General features: G+C 38.3%; 3 protein-coding genes and 1 long non-coding RNA gene across 7 annotated transcripts in view; 3 read left to right on the forward strand and 1 right to left on the reverse strand.

Moving 5' to 3' along the window:
• Positions 1-9: 9 nt before the first annotated feature.
• Positions 10-4,788, forward strand: LOC113024684 (delta-type opioid receptor-like). The gene is made up of 2 exons (XM_026171955.1): positions 10-73; positions 3,421-4,788. The coding sequence occupies exons 1-2, from the start codon at positions 10-12 to the stop codon at positions 4,404-4,406; spliced, it is 1,050 nt and encodes a 349-aa protein (XP_026027740.1). The 3' UTR covers positions 4,407-4,788.
• Positions 3,702-10,818, reverse strand: LOC113024714 (uncharacterized). Its single transcript, XR_003272700.1, has 3 exons — positions 10,464-10,818; positions 9,080-9,197; positions 3,702-3,763 (listed from the first exon to the last, which is right to left on the reverse strand). It is a non-coding gene; the product is annotated as an uncharacterized LOC113024714 (long non-coding RNA).
• On the forward strand, positions 6,062-7,260 carry LOC113024707 (leukotriene B4 receptor 1). Its single transcript, XM_026171992.1, has one exon. It carries the CDS (start codon positions 6,083-6,085, stop codon positions 7,172-7,174), a length of 1,092 nt encoding a protein of 363 aa, XP_026027777.1. The 5' UTR covers positions 6,062-6,082; the 3' UTR covers positions 7,175-7,260.
• Positions 10,755-13,439, forward strand: part of esrp2 (epithelial splicing regulatory protein 2) — a 23,564-nt gene continuing 20,879 nt past the window's right edge. For 3 of the 4 annotated variants that reach the window (XM_026171903.1, XM_026171912.1, XM_026171920.1), the window contains exons 1-3: positions 10,827-10,888; positions 11,068-11,220; positions 11,680-11,808. In XM_026171903.1, coding sequence (XP_026027688.1) covers positions 11,089-11,220; positions 11,680-11,808 — 261 coding nt within the window. In that variant the 5' untranslated portion in view covers positions 10,827-10,888; positions 11,068-11,088. Of the gene's footprint in view, positions 10,889-11,067; positions 11,221-11,679; positions 11,809-13,439 lie in introns of all 4 variants that reach the window. The other variant, XM_026171929.1, reaches the window with a different exon arrangement.

Here is a 13,439-nt window from a genome sequence, read left to right on the forward strand (position 1 = left end):
CTTGTTAAAATGGTGTCAGTCCAACAACCTGTGAAGGCAGTAGGGACGTTAGGCCAACTTTACGGGACAAAGAGTAAATATTACGCAAATAGAGCAAAGACAGGAGGCGATAGCAGCCATTTCGGCAACGCACGAATTTTGTGCTTTAACAACTTGGACACAAAGTGCAAATGTATCTTTTTAATTTTTAAAAAGTTAGTCTCTCCCCCCCCAAAAAAAAATAATATACGTTTACTAAACATTTTGGCTTTTTGGCTAACCCACACTCAGCCGCCAAGCAGTGCTAACTTCCTTTTAGCAATAATTACTACCGTGTTTATTTAAGTGGAATATTAATTAAATTAGTCAAAGTAAGTAAAAATGGCTTATCATCATCAACGAGCAACACCTTTACGGAACAAACGGGAGTTCACTCACATAACATTAGTTACTTATCTGGCTAATGTTACCTAACACTTAGCCTAGTGGTTAGCTAATGCTAGCCACCGTTAACAACCATCAAACGCTAGACTTGTATTAAATGGTCACTTACAGTTTGTCACAGATTTAAATAGACACAATATCCGGCTTTCCCTGTTGCAGTCAGTGTTGAACTTTTAGTCCTGTGGCACTGGGAACACGATACTTGACAACATCGTCATGTTTATTTCACCGAGCAGACAGCTGGCTGAAAGCTGAAGCAAGGCTTCCCGTCTGCGCAGCGTAACAGCGTCATCACGACAACTTTAAAGTAAAGGGTCATTACAAAATAAATATCTTCATTCAGCGGCTTAATTTAACAAATAACTCGTTCCCCCGTGATTACGAAAAATGTTTTTATATATTTTGCTTTATTCTTTTGATTATATTCTGGAAAAATAAATCAGTGTGTAAGCTGTGGGAGTTTCCAGAACACGCAAGAATAGAAGTTATTTCTTGGGATTGGGTGTATTTTTGGTGCAAACAACAAAAATAGAAACGACTTCACCTCTAGGCTAGTGTTTATAGTACAATTGTTTTTACATTTGAAACCATTTTGTTGTACTTTCAAACTGCTTTTAGTGTGTACACACGCTAAGACACTTTATTGCACTGCAATGTTATACTTATCCCCTTAATATCCTGTAATTTTTTTTATTGTTTTTCTTCTTTGTTTTCTTTCTTAAAAATATATTTAGTATGAAATTTTTAAATATTTTAGTTGTTATTTGAAAGTTAAATGTATGCTTATTGTTAGTTATTGGACTTCAGATTCGTCTTACCGCATTAAGACATTTGTTTTATCATATTTTATTCACATACTTAACTGTATACCTTTCTACATATTTAATCTGTTTGTTTTTAGTGGCTGCAATAAAAAAAAAATCTAAATTGAAGATAAATTAAGCATTTATCTTACCTTTGTTTTCTGCGTTGTGTATATCAAAACACTAACCTCACATTAACCTTGCATTTTTCAAGGTGTTTTGTGCAATATCGGTAATGTCCACAAAGAAAAAAGATTAAACTATATTTAGTATAGTTTTCCTTGAAATTGCGACACTGAAGCTATATGCTTAGATCTGTTTTGTTGTTGTTTGAAGGTAATATAAGGTGATAACGTTTTCAGGAATTTCATTTGGCATATGTAAAGTAAATTCGTTAAAAGTATTTATAATTTAAAAAAAAAGAGATTTCTTTTAGTTGTACAATTAAAGGGAAATATTTATACCTAAAGTGTTTGAATGTATTTGTTACGATAAAAGAAATTAGTTCCTCTGACTTTGGGTGATACTTACACTACCGCCCAAAGTCCACTGGAGGTCACTGTTTCTTCACTGAATTATATTAAGACAGATAAATACGCTTAGATAATGTCATCGTTCAGAAATTTACCATACATGTTCTTTTACATAAATTGTGTAACTAGTTAAAGTTTCCTCAAATAAATCTGATAAAAGAAGTGGGGTTACTGATTATTGATTATGTAACCAAATAAGTCCCTGCAACAGCAGAATTTAAAAAGGCAATTTATCATATGTCACCCAAGTCACGCAAGTCCACATATGTCAGCTCCACCACAGTTTTATACCGCATGGGCCAAAAGGAAAGACAGGTTTAACATGATATTATTGCCTAATCAGTTGTAGAACTAATACAGCACAGTACAGGTGCTGTAACACTGTTATTATGATCCGCTTGAGGAATTAGCTTCACTATGACTGTCAAAAAAAACTTTTCAGTTGTGTAATGGCCTGACTTTAAACCCTGTTTCCGTTTACAGTGAACCTGTTACGAGAAATGATTTGACCTCACACGTGTGATTAGTTTCAGTTCATGAGTTTAACATTTCTGCCAAACTAACTACAGTTTGATACAAATTTATTTATCAAATTTGCTCAGTTTTTGTCATTACAAATTTAGCAATAAGTGACATCTTCGGGTATATTTTTCTAATTATGTATCTACAGGTTTTAATTATTGCCTTCGGAAGACATACATACACAAAGAGAGATGTGTAACATTTCCATAGTTTAAAGGCAGTTTAAAGACAGTTTATGAGGGCACAGCATTGGGGATCAAGTAATCTAGTTAATCTAATATATCCCACCCACTAACAGATGCTATGATGAAGCTATAATCAGTTGTCATACTCTTATCCCAGATTGCTGTATGGTTCACTTTATGTGTATTCATCACTCGTCCTCATTTCTTAGAAGGCTGACAAATCTTTTCTGATTTACTAAAGTTAAAGTTGATGGTCTCACCTCATTTTTTACACATTAGACCACTCTTTTTCTAATAATCGTCTATCACATGGCAGACTTGTAATGCTTGTGTAAAAGTGTAATAGATATATAATCATCTAAAAGAGGATAAGAATTTCATTTATTCACATCTGCTTTGACATCCATATTTTAGCTATAGCCAATGATTGAACAAAAATCTAAAAAGCAAACAAACTGCAACAATCAGTGTTGATTTTCTGTGAAACTCACTTTGAAATTACACTTAAAGTGTGTCAGATAAAAATGATGTTCACACATCCAGCATTAACTTAAAAGAAGTGCCATAACAAAATGATAAATCTGCCGCCTATGTTAAGGTGGAACTGACACTTTTCTAAAAGTAAACTTAAAACTAAAAAACCACAGGGTAAGAAAACAGAACTGGTTTTTGTTGTTGTAGATGACTGTGTGATAAGATTCTTAAGTACTCAATAATATCCCTTTCCTGTAAGGTGTCCCTCCTGTTAGGGAGAGAATTATGGAAATTATGACAAGTACAACATGTTGTCACATATCCCTTAAAGGGTTGTGCAAACATTTTAGTTTCTGTTCAATTTAACTATAAGAGGAAATGAATCCTGCTTTTACAGCACTTATTTTGCTCTTGATGCCGAAATCACTTCGAGCACATCAAATTGCAGCATGAACCATTCAGTTGAGTTGTCTCTTTCAGAGGAGTTTGATGGCAGCACAGCAGTGGCGTGTGTGATCCTCGGTTTGTCCTTCCTGGTTGGAGCTCCTGGGAACGTGCTGGTGATCTGGACCATCCTGAGACACGTCAAGCAGCGCTCCCATACTGTGGTGATCATTCTGCACTTGGCTGTTGCAGACCTGCTGGTTCTCATCACCCTGCCTCTATGGATCTACTCTCTAGTTCACACTTGGGTGTTTGGAGCAGTATTGTGCAAGACCTTAGTGTACACTGTGACTGTGTGCATGTTCAGCAGCATCTTCTTGATCACTGTTATGAGCGTGGAGCGCTTTCTTGCCATCTGTCATCCATTTCTGATGATGCGCTGGAAGACAAAAAGCAATATAAAAATATATCTTGTACTTTTGTGGCTGCTTGCTTTCCTTCTAGGAGTGCCTGCCTTAACACAGAATCTGGAAAACACTGATGGAAATGTGCAATGTTTCACCAGGGAATTAAACTCTGACACCAACACAATTATCATCCTTTGCCTAGAAACCTTGTTGGTCTTTATAGTTCCTTTCATTGTTCTAAGTATCTGCTACTGTCTAGTAGCTGCACAGATCAAGAAGATGAGTTTCAATTCAAAAGAGAAATCCATGGTTCTCATCCATTCTGTAGTGATTGCTTTCACAGTGTGCTGGTTGCCTTACCACGTTATCAACATTATTGATCTGATTTGTATCTTAAGCTGGCCAGACACTGACGACGACTGTGTATCAAAGCCTATCATCTTCATAGTTGGTGCCCTGGTTTTCATCAGTAGTTCGGTAAATCCTGTGTTATATGCCTTCTTTGCAAAGAACTTACAAGGGAGTCTGGAAGAGTCCCGACTAGTGAGGCTATTTAAGGAAATAGCCACTAACACAAACAAAGTGAGGGAGCTGGCAGTGCAACAGCAGACAGACCAGAGGGCAGCAAGTACACAAGAAGAGCTGCTATCTGACTGTGTGTGTCAAAGACTGTGATGATGGTAAAATGTGACACTTGTCAATTAACATTAATCACGAAGGATTAAATGAAAATGTACTCATATTATTGCCATGTGTTGTACTCCTCCATTGTTTTTTATGTATATATATTTTTTAATTCATGTAATGCAGTCAAAATACATAACTTTGAACTTGTGTTTTGAGAAATGTCTGTGATAAGTATTTTTTTTATTCTTAAACATTTGATATTGTCCATTATTGTGTAAGGTGTTCTGTTTGTTATCCTACCTGAAAAAATAAAAAGTGCTACTGAAAACTGCTCCAAATGTCATTTTAACTGCTGTGACTGCTGTATCGTTCTATCAAACTTAAATGTAATGCACAATTTCTTCACTATTTCTGCCAAATAACTTCAAAACTATCTAGCTAACTTTCAAAACTAACATTTTAACTACTGATTTTATCTATTGTTCTGATTTTATCTGTTTTGATTTTATATACTGTTTTGTTTGTTTGTTTGTTTGTTTGTTTGTTAATTAGTTAGTTAGTTAGCTTGTTTTAATCAATTTTAAATCATGCTTTTTATTTGTTTTTGTTTCTAATGTCTCTGTAAAGCACTTTGAATCACCTTGTTGTTGAATTGTGCTATACAAATAAACTTGCCTTGCCTTGCCAAATACTGAAACAAAGCCATTAATTCCTGTCAACCATATGTATCGTCTTTTGAAAAAGTGTAGTGTCTGAACATGTTTGTAAGTAAATTATATTTCCACGTGTGCCATCATCCTTCATCATATTTTCCTAGCAAGCTGATGAATATTTCTTGGTTCACTGAAATGAAAGCTAAGGAATATCTCTGTTGTTTAAATATTACGTAATACCTTTTCCAGTGATGCTGCATGCCATGTAAAGACCTGCAAATGAAACAATAAACAAAAATACACAGCATAGAATCCATTTTAATTTTACTTTTACAATTCCTTAGTGACAAAGATAGAATGTTTTTGGAAATTATTCATAATCTGCTAGTTTTTGTATGTGCTATTGTTTCTCTAAGTCGAAGACAGTGGTTCTCAAACTGTGGGTAAGACAGCTAGGTTTAAAAAAATGAAGTGAAAGTAACATAAAAAAAACAAAAGTCAGGGAAAATACACAGCAGAAGAGCTTTTTGTTGCTTTGTGTGACTTTTAATCGAGTCATTTTCTATTTTAATCTTGTTTTCATCGTTGAGGTTTTAACAAAAAAAAAGTAAGGTGTGGAGTGTGAACTTTTTTCGGTTTCTGAATGTGAACTTTTGTTTTGGCCTATGATGTAGCAACAAAGCAGAACAAAAATCTAAGAACCACGGGGGTGGTGAAACAGAAACGTTTATCAAAGTTTCAAAAGCTAAAGTAATTTTTGTGTGCAGAGTTGTTCCCTTGATACAGCAAAGTCAATCATTTATTAATTATTCATCCATTTACAAATTAATATCATATCAGTTTGTTTAAAAGTATTTGATAAACACATTTCTACATTTTTTTTTTTTTAAACTAAACTGCAACCTGAAGTTATGGACTTCTGGCACATGCATGAGTCATCTCTGCTTAAAAAGCCCTGTTAGGAAACTCTTTTCCTGAGCTTTCCACACAGCTTTAAAGGGGAAGTGATGACTTAGAGTAATCTGTTTTTCTTTTCATGCAGACACCACAGTCAGCACATCGACTTGCACCATGAACAACACATACCAGCTGTCTTCTCAAGAGGAAATGGCCCCTTCAGAGTTTGATGGTGGGACAGTGGTGTCGTGTGTGATCCTTGGTTTGTCCTTCCTGGCTGGAGCTCCTGGGAACCTGCTGGTGATCTGGACCATCCTGAGACATGTTGAAAAGCGCTCTCACACAGTGGTGATTATTCTACACCTGGCTGTTGCGGACCTGCTTGTCCTCATCACCCTGCCTCTGTGGATCTACTCTCTGGCCCACTCCTGGATATTTGGGGTGGTATCTTGCAAAGCCATGGTGTTCATGATCAACACGTGTATGTACAGCAGCGTTTTCCTCATCACCCTCATGAGCGTGGAGCGTTTTGTGGCTGTGCGATATCCCTTTGCTTCAGCTCACTGGAAGAGGAAACAAGCTCTAAATAAAGTACTGCTGGTTCTGTGGATTGCAGCACTCTTGTTCAGCATACCTGTCATCCCAACTCAGATTGTTGACAAAGATTCTGGTAAGGATAGCTGCCTGTACCGTGAATATACTTCGGTGACCCAGGAACTGGTGTGTGTCTTGTTAGAGACACTGGTTGGCTACATAATACCCTTCTCCATCCTTGTGGTCTGCTATGGCTGCCTCTGCAGCCGGATTACTCGGATGACTCTCAAATCCAAACGCAAGTCCACCATCCTGATCGCCAATGTCGTGGTTGCATTTGGCATTTGCTGGACACCTCATCACATAGGAAATATCCTCTCGCTGATCATCCTGGGAACTGAAAACTCCTACAAGGATGTAGCAGAACATTTGGAAAACGTGAGGACCACTATGGTTTTTGTCACTGGAGCCATGGCCTTTATCAGCAGCACAGTTAACCCCATCCTCTACATGTTTGCAGCTCGCTCCTTCAGGAGCTCCCTCCGTGACACGGGCATCCAGAAGCTCTTCCGCCACATCTCGAGCACCTCCCCAGGTGAGGGCAACAGGGAGGTGTCCTATGTGTCCAAGAGACCCAGCAATCAGACCAGCACCTCTCATGTGCTATCTGAGTCAAAAGATCAAATAGGTGTGTTGATGACAATGTGTGAAAACAATCCATCTGGGCAGTGAAATTGAACAATGTCTGTTTGGTCTGTGTAGATACTCCTGTGTACTCAGTATTCTTTTTCTGAATAAAATAAATGTTGAAACACTGATGTTTATTTGTATGAAATTGCAACAAAAAATAACAAGTATATCTGTGCTACACTTGCCTAACTTAATAAATTACCAATTTTGCATGTTTGTATTGTGAATATATTTATAGAAATGCTATACGTTTTGTACTAAATGTCCATAATGACATGGGCCAAATAACCAATAAAAAATTCCTTATGTAAATAATGTCTCAGTTTTGTAAAATACAGTTTGTTTCAATTACTTTGTTGATTCCATCAAAGAGAAAATTAATAAATAAGTTCAAACCGCCTGTAAGTGTGGGGTTATGATTAGACAAAGCACAGTGGTTGTTATTTCCTGTTATTGCATCTTTCATTTATTTATTTATATGACCACAAGGAGAACTTCATCAGAGATCTGTCTGGCTGCTTTAATATAAGGATTTGAACATTTGTAACCTTTTTGCCTCATTCTGTAACATTTCTGATAAACTTTTAATCTGATAATATTTTATAAAGGTGTTCTTTTTTCAGCCATGGCAGATTAAAATTGACCTGATAGTCTACTTCAGACAATAGTCATGCTTTCAACTTCCTCTCGATGAGTAGATTGCCAAATGAAGACTAGCATGTTTCCTTTGCTAAGCAGCAAAAAAGCGGAATTGTGCCCTGATGTTTGTCACATTTGCACATGTTGGGAGTGACAGAGTTCAACGTCCAGTTATTCACAGACATTTTTAAAGGCGCACATATTAACAAATTAGTCGTGTTAGTTGTAGTATTTTACGTTTATCTGTCCCCACAGCTACACAGCAATAGTTTTGATTAATTTATCGGCCAGAAGATGGCAGTGGTTGCTCTGTACATTTGTACTTAAGGGGTGGCTGTTGTTCAAGAAGTAGGGCAGGTCACCTGCTAATCAGAAGGTTGGTGGTTTGAGCCCCGTCTGCTCCCGTTTGCATGCCAAACATCATTGGGCAAGATACTAACCCCAAGTTGCTCTCCAGATGGATGCTTTCTGATGCATCCATACGTGTGTGAATGTTAGATATAGAGGACTTACATAGGCAAAAGCAAAGGAATGAGGTGCTTGTATGATTGGGTGAATGAGGCAAGTTGTATAAAAGCACGTTGAGTGCTCAGTTACAGTGTTCATGATATGAATCTGTTGTGGGAACAGGAACCAAGCTTTTCCATTCTTTCTCCACTTTAGAAATACACATCTACAGAGTTTATTCATGATTTAGCCCCCACAAGTCTTAATCTCAGCCATATACAGTGAATTCTGTGAATTAAGTCACTTAGCTTGTAAAACATCATATTTTGGCAAAGTCATTGAACAAACACACCACAAAAACCTTCAATTATAGATGTGATTTCATTGTTTTAAGCCACACAGCTGGAAGAACTGCCATTCCAGTGTAATAATTTTCCTGTCTGTTTAAATATGAGATGAACAAGATCTGATGTGAGAGCATTCACATTTCACTTAATTGTTTGGGCATGAGTAAGTCAGAATTATTTTGAATATGACAGCGGAAAATTACAACGCTCAAAGGGTGTGACAAAACTGAGCTCACACTGGTAAGCATAGTTGACTTGCTTGACATTTTCTCACAGAATGAGGAAGCAACTTGTATATCATCATCAACAGTGTGGTATGTGCCTGCTGTTCCCATTGCCTTTCATAAGGCATATTACTGCATGCTTACCACATTTAAGTTAGGTTTTAAGTCTCTGCTATATAATAATATTGTGTAGTGTGAAAGTTTTTCCAAGAAAAGAAAACCTGGCTTATACTAATAAAGCCGCATGAACAAGCAGGGTTTTTTTTGCTATTCTTTTAAGTCATACTTACCTTACAGGACAAGACTTGCCACCTGGTACATCAGAGCCGCCAATCTCTTCCAAAAAATGTACACAGAAGTGTCAAAGGTTTTAGCGCTGGCTTTCTGGAAGCTCATCCACTTTACAGCCTATGATAAAAGTTATGCCAAAGCACATTATTTAGGAGGATATTTGGAGTGTGAATGTGACATGTTGTCTTTCTCAACTTTTTCACCAGTTACACCTGCTGAAAGGAGTTAGCTTGTGACTTTACTCTCCGGGTCAGTCTACATGCATAAGCATGCCCTCAGTATGATGTAATGAGGATAAATGTTCTTTGCTGTTGTGTTGAAATATCATTATATGTCTCAGATTTCAGCGTTTTCCAGAGTGTCCCTTAAGTAATCGGACTGGTTTGGCTGGAAATAGTGATTCAACATGAGAAAGGAGACACAAGGAATTACTCTTGAGATAGGGGAGATTTATTTTGAGTGAATGGACATGAAAAGGCAAAAAGCCTTGCATTCAATGCAGTTTGTTGGCCCATAGCAGGCAGAACAGGGAGTGTCAGTAGCAACAAAACCTTGGATTTCTGGGAACTGGGCCAAAGACTGGTGAAAACTTCACTGCTATTTTGAAGTACCTTAATTTTCTGGCGACAAATACTTTCTATTGACAGGTACATGCAGCGTATAACAATACAGTGGGATTTTAGAGGGAAGAATATGGATCACAAGCTGGAAATGTAAAGTACATTGCTAATTCCACTGTTCTTCCTTGTGGTAGAAGTTCCAGGATGTGTCCTTTTGTTTTGTTCTTAATTTTTCCATTTGCCCTTTATTCATCCCTGCATTTACTACTACCGTTTACCCAAAACTACATTACAATTAAGAAGCCTACAGAAGCAATAAATCTTTCTTTTGCCTGAGGCAAATGCATGTTGTTCTGTACATAGATTTTTTTTTTTTTTTTGTGATCTCCATGTTTACAGGTTTTCATTCTGGAAGTGAAATAACATTATCTGAAGACAAGGAAGCAAACAGTGAAATGATAAGTGTGAATTTGTGCGCAGAAACACTTTCGTTGCATCAAAGTTCCACACTGGCATAAACATGTAGTGTCTGAACACCTTTTTAGAGAATAAACATGCTGGAGTATTTTCTGTCACCGTGCCCACTGAATTACAGCTGGAGCAGAAGTCCCTAACTAACTGTTCTTACCCTAGTCACGTTTGAGATCAAGTTTGACATGGGTTAAAGCAAATGTCTGGACAAGATATGATCCAAATGGCCCAACACCTGGCAAATAAAGGGGTTGTTTTTAGATTATATTTTTTGCAAATTCAGGTAGCACAAAACTAATTTTAATGGAAATGCACAGAGTTTGTCCCGCAGTTCAGTTTCTCTTTAATGTACCTTTATGTGCCTGTATGATTCTGTTCTCTTCTTTTCCACTATCACCGTGAGACATCTGCAGGTTGCCCGGCGTGGTCTGCACAGCGTACGCATAAGCCTCATGGAGCGTCGCCCCGTTTTGTCTTCCACATACTTCCGGATTTAACAGCACCAATAAGCCAATGAGATCACAACACTCACCTCAGCGTCCCGCCCTCACCTTTGCGAACCAGCCAATAGAAGACGCCCCCGGGGCTCCGCTCGCGCAAAGGCCTAGCCATACAGGTAACTCGGTGAAAAAAAAATAGTAAGGGGAGGAAGAAAAAAAAACAAAAAAAACCCTCCGGGCTTGTTATGGCGTTCGTGTGAAGGAAACACGGATTTCCACCCTTCTTTACCAGTTAAACCAGTATCTCTGGATAGAACACACTCAAGTACTGCAACAGGTAGAGTCTCTGACCGCAAAGTCTTCCGTGGCTCCTCTGAAAATAATCTCCCCCTTTTTTTCTTTCTCTCTCCGTTTATCTCAATTGAGTTTCCAGCTCTTTTGTTCGCTCTTCTTATCACTTGGAAAAGGTGAACCCTCGTGTTATTTTTTTTATTTTAATCTTTGCTTTAATTGTAGTTTTTACCCTTGTGGTCCCTGATGGCTTCGCACAGTGATACTCTGGTGGTGTTCTTTGGGGCAACAGCTGGTGAAAATGGGGGTAAACTGGGTTCGGATGAGAGGGAAATAATTCTCTTGGTGTGGCAAATTGTGGATCTACATGAGAAAAAGGTACGGACCTTTCTGACCCCTTCGTTCGTTGTACGGTTTCTTATGTATTCAGAGTGTTTGTGGCATAGTGTCTACCTGTAGAGTCTGACATTTAAATCAACATGGTGTGCTCTCTGAAACCGTGTGGAGCCCGCTTGTCTTGTTATGCTAGCTAACGCTACTACTGCCCGTCGTTAGCGCACCTTTTTAACAGGTGTGCGACCAAATTAAAAAAAAAAAAAGCAGACAAAAATGGGGGGCAAACACACCTTTTTGGTTTAATATGTCAGCTTCTCGATGTAAACGACGCTTTATTGACAATTGAGTGCTTTTTTTTGCGACTGCATTGTCAATTCTGTTTTGTTTGTTTTTAAACAAGTCATTTCCTGTATGTGGGGGACCTTTAATTTGCTATAAGTTAGCATATTTTTTGTCATCAAACTGTATTCCTACGCCATGAAACGCTAAATGCTTTCACAGGTCGGGAAGCTTCATAAATGTTTTGTCAAGCCGGACACCTTGGAGCTGACAGACCAGTGTAAAGAGGAGACTGGGCTGACTGTGGACGACATCGTCAAAGCTGAGCCACTGGACAAAGTTCTGCAACAGGTTAGTCTCACTGGTCTTTTCAGGTGCATTGGGAAACTTGAAGTGATGCATACGGGTATGAAAACCACAGCAGCTGCTCATTTTGTGGGAAACCCAGAAGCTTATTAAACCCACAAAACTTTCTTTTGGCAGGTTTTTGCCTAGAGCGTGATGCGATATGACAAGCCTGACTGGGTATTAAGCTGTAAGCTAGAGTAAGAGTGTCAAATTTCCCACATGATCTTTTTGTTTTTTAAAAGTGGTGTTCCACCTGGTTGAGATGTGTCATTGGTTTAGCCCTGACAGTGAAACTCTGCTGATGGCTTGCAGGAGCTCAAGAGCTATGATGGGGCAGAGCCTCAGGCGTCTGGAGATGAGGAGTCGTCGCAGGTCTAGTCTTGCCCAGGCCTCATGTATGCTGTAGACATCTGGAAAGCAGAGTGTTTACCTGGGACCGCACCTCTGTTTTAGGCAGCAGCACAGACAGGAGGGTGGAAGCTTTCAGGTTGTGGGCTTCATCTTTAGCACCTGGTTACAACACTTCTTTATGACCAAGATGTAATTTTTCCTCCCTTAGTCCCCACTGTCTGGAGGTATATGTTGGCAAAAGTGCTTATGTTGCCAAACATGTTTTTTCCAACCACCCTTGAAAGGAGTGTGTATTTACACTGCATGCAGTATTCCTGCCCCTCCAGTAGTAGTACTTTAAAAACCTCTCATTATCACGGTGAAGCAATATGTTGGTGTTAATGTTTGTGCTGTTGTGGTCTGATTGCAGGTCTGTTTGGGTTTTAGCGTTCTTGTTTTTATTGCTTATTTAATTCCTTCTGAAATTTTGAAGCAGTGACGCTCCTGGGATTATTATACCCAGCGTGTAACATTCCACAGTTTTCATTTACATGCTGATGTACATTCAGGTCGCCCAAGACCTCAGCTTCAGCTACTCCAGCTTAGATTGTGTGCTGAACCTTCAAATATTAACCCAAGCAATCAGTTTGGTCTTTTCATACCTTTGTCTCATTGGTTGCGTTCTCTCTCTGCTCGTCACTCAGAGATAAGTGTTACCCTTGTTGATAGGGGGAAGAGAAGAAAACTGACATTTTTTCAGATATACAGTCTAGAAGCTGTTTGGCTCATGTTTAAAATTTAGAAGTGATGTCCTACTCCAACTTATAAGAATTGAGGGAAACGAGCAGTTGCCTTTTGTTTTCTTTTCCTTTTTTTTTTTAAAGTGGTGGGCTTATTGTATTGACCTGTGTGGTCAGAGCACCCAAGGACATGTGCTGCATTTCTTTTGTGAAAGATTGATCAAGGTAGAGAAGCCTGGAGAGATTAGCAGGACTGTTTAAAACTTTGCTCCCATACGTTTTGGTGCAATCTGCAAAACACTGTCAAAACTTCTATTTCTATCAGTCACTGTGTGTTAATTTTCCTACACAGAACAGACTGATATGTTTTGCATGATGCTTTGCCATTGCATACAAAAAGCAGCACAGTAAAAAAAAAAAAAAAAAAAAACCCACAGGATGTACCGTACATCATTCTATTTCAAGGTGTAGAATAGATATAAGCATATGTAGGCATTTTTCAACCCTATATTTGCAGCTCAGCAAAATTATTTTAACCTCCTATGTGGTTGGTGAGCTTTCAGT

This window comes from Astatotilapia calliptera, chromosome 1 (genome assembly GCF_900246225.1).
Source record: "Astatotilapia calliptera chromosome 1, fAstCal1.2, whole genome shotgun sequence".
In the NCBI taxonomy this organism is placed as follows: domain Eukaryota; kingdom Metazoa; phylum Chordata; class Actinopteri; order Cichliformes; family Cichlidae; genus Astatotilapia; species Astatotilapia calliptera.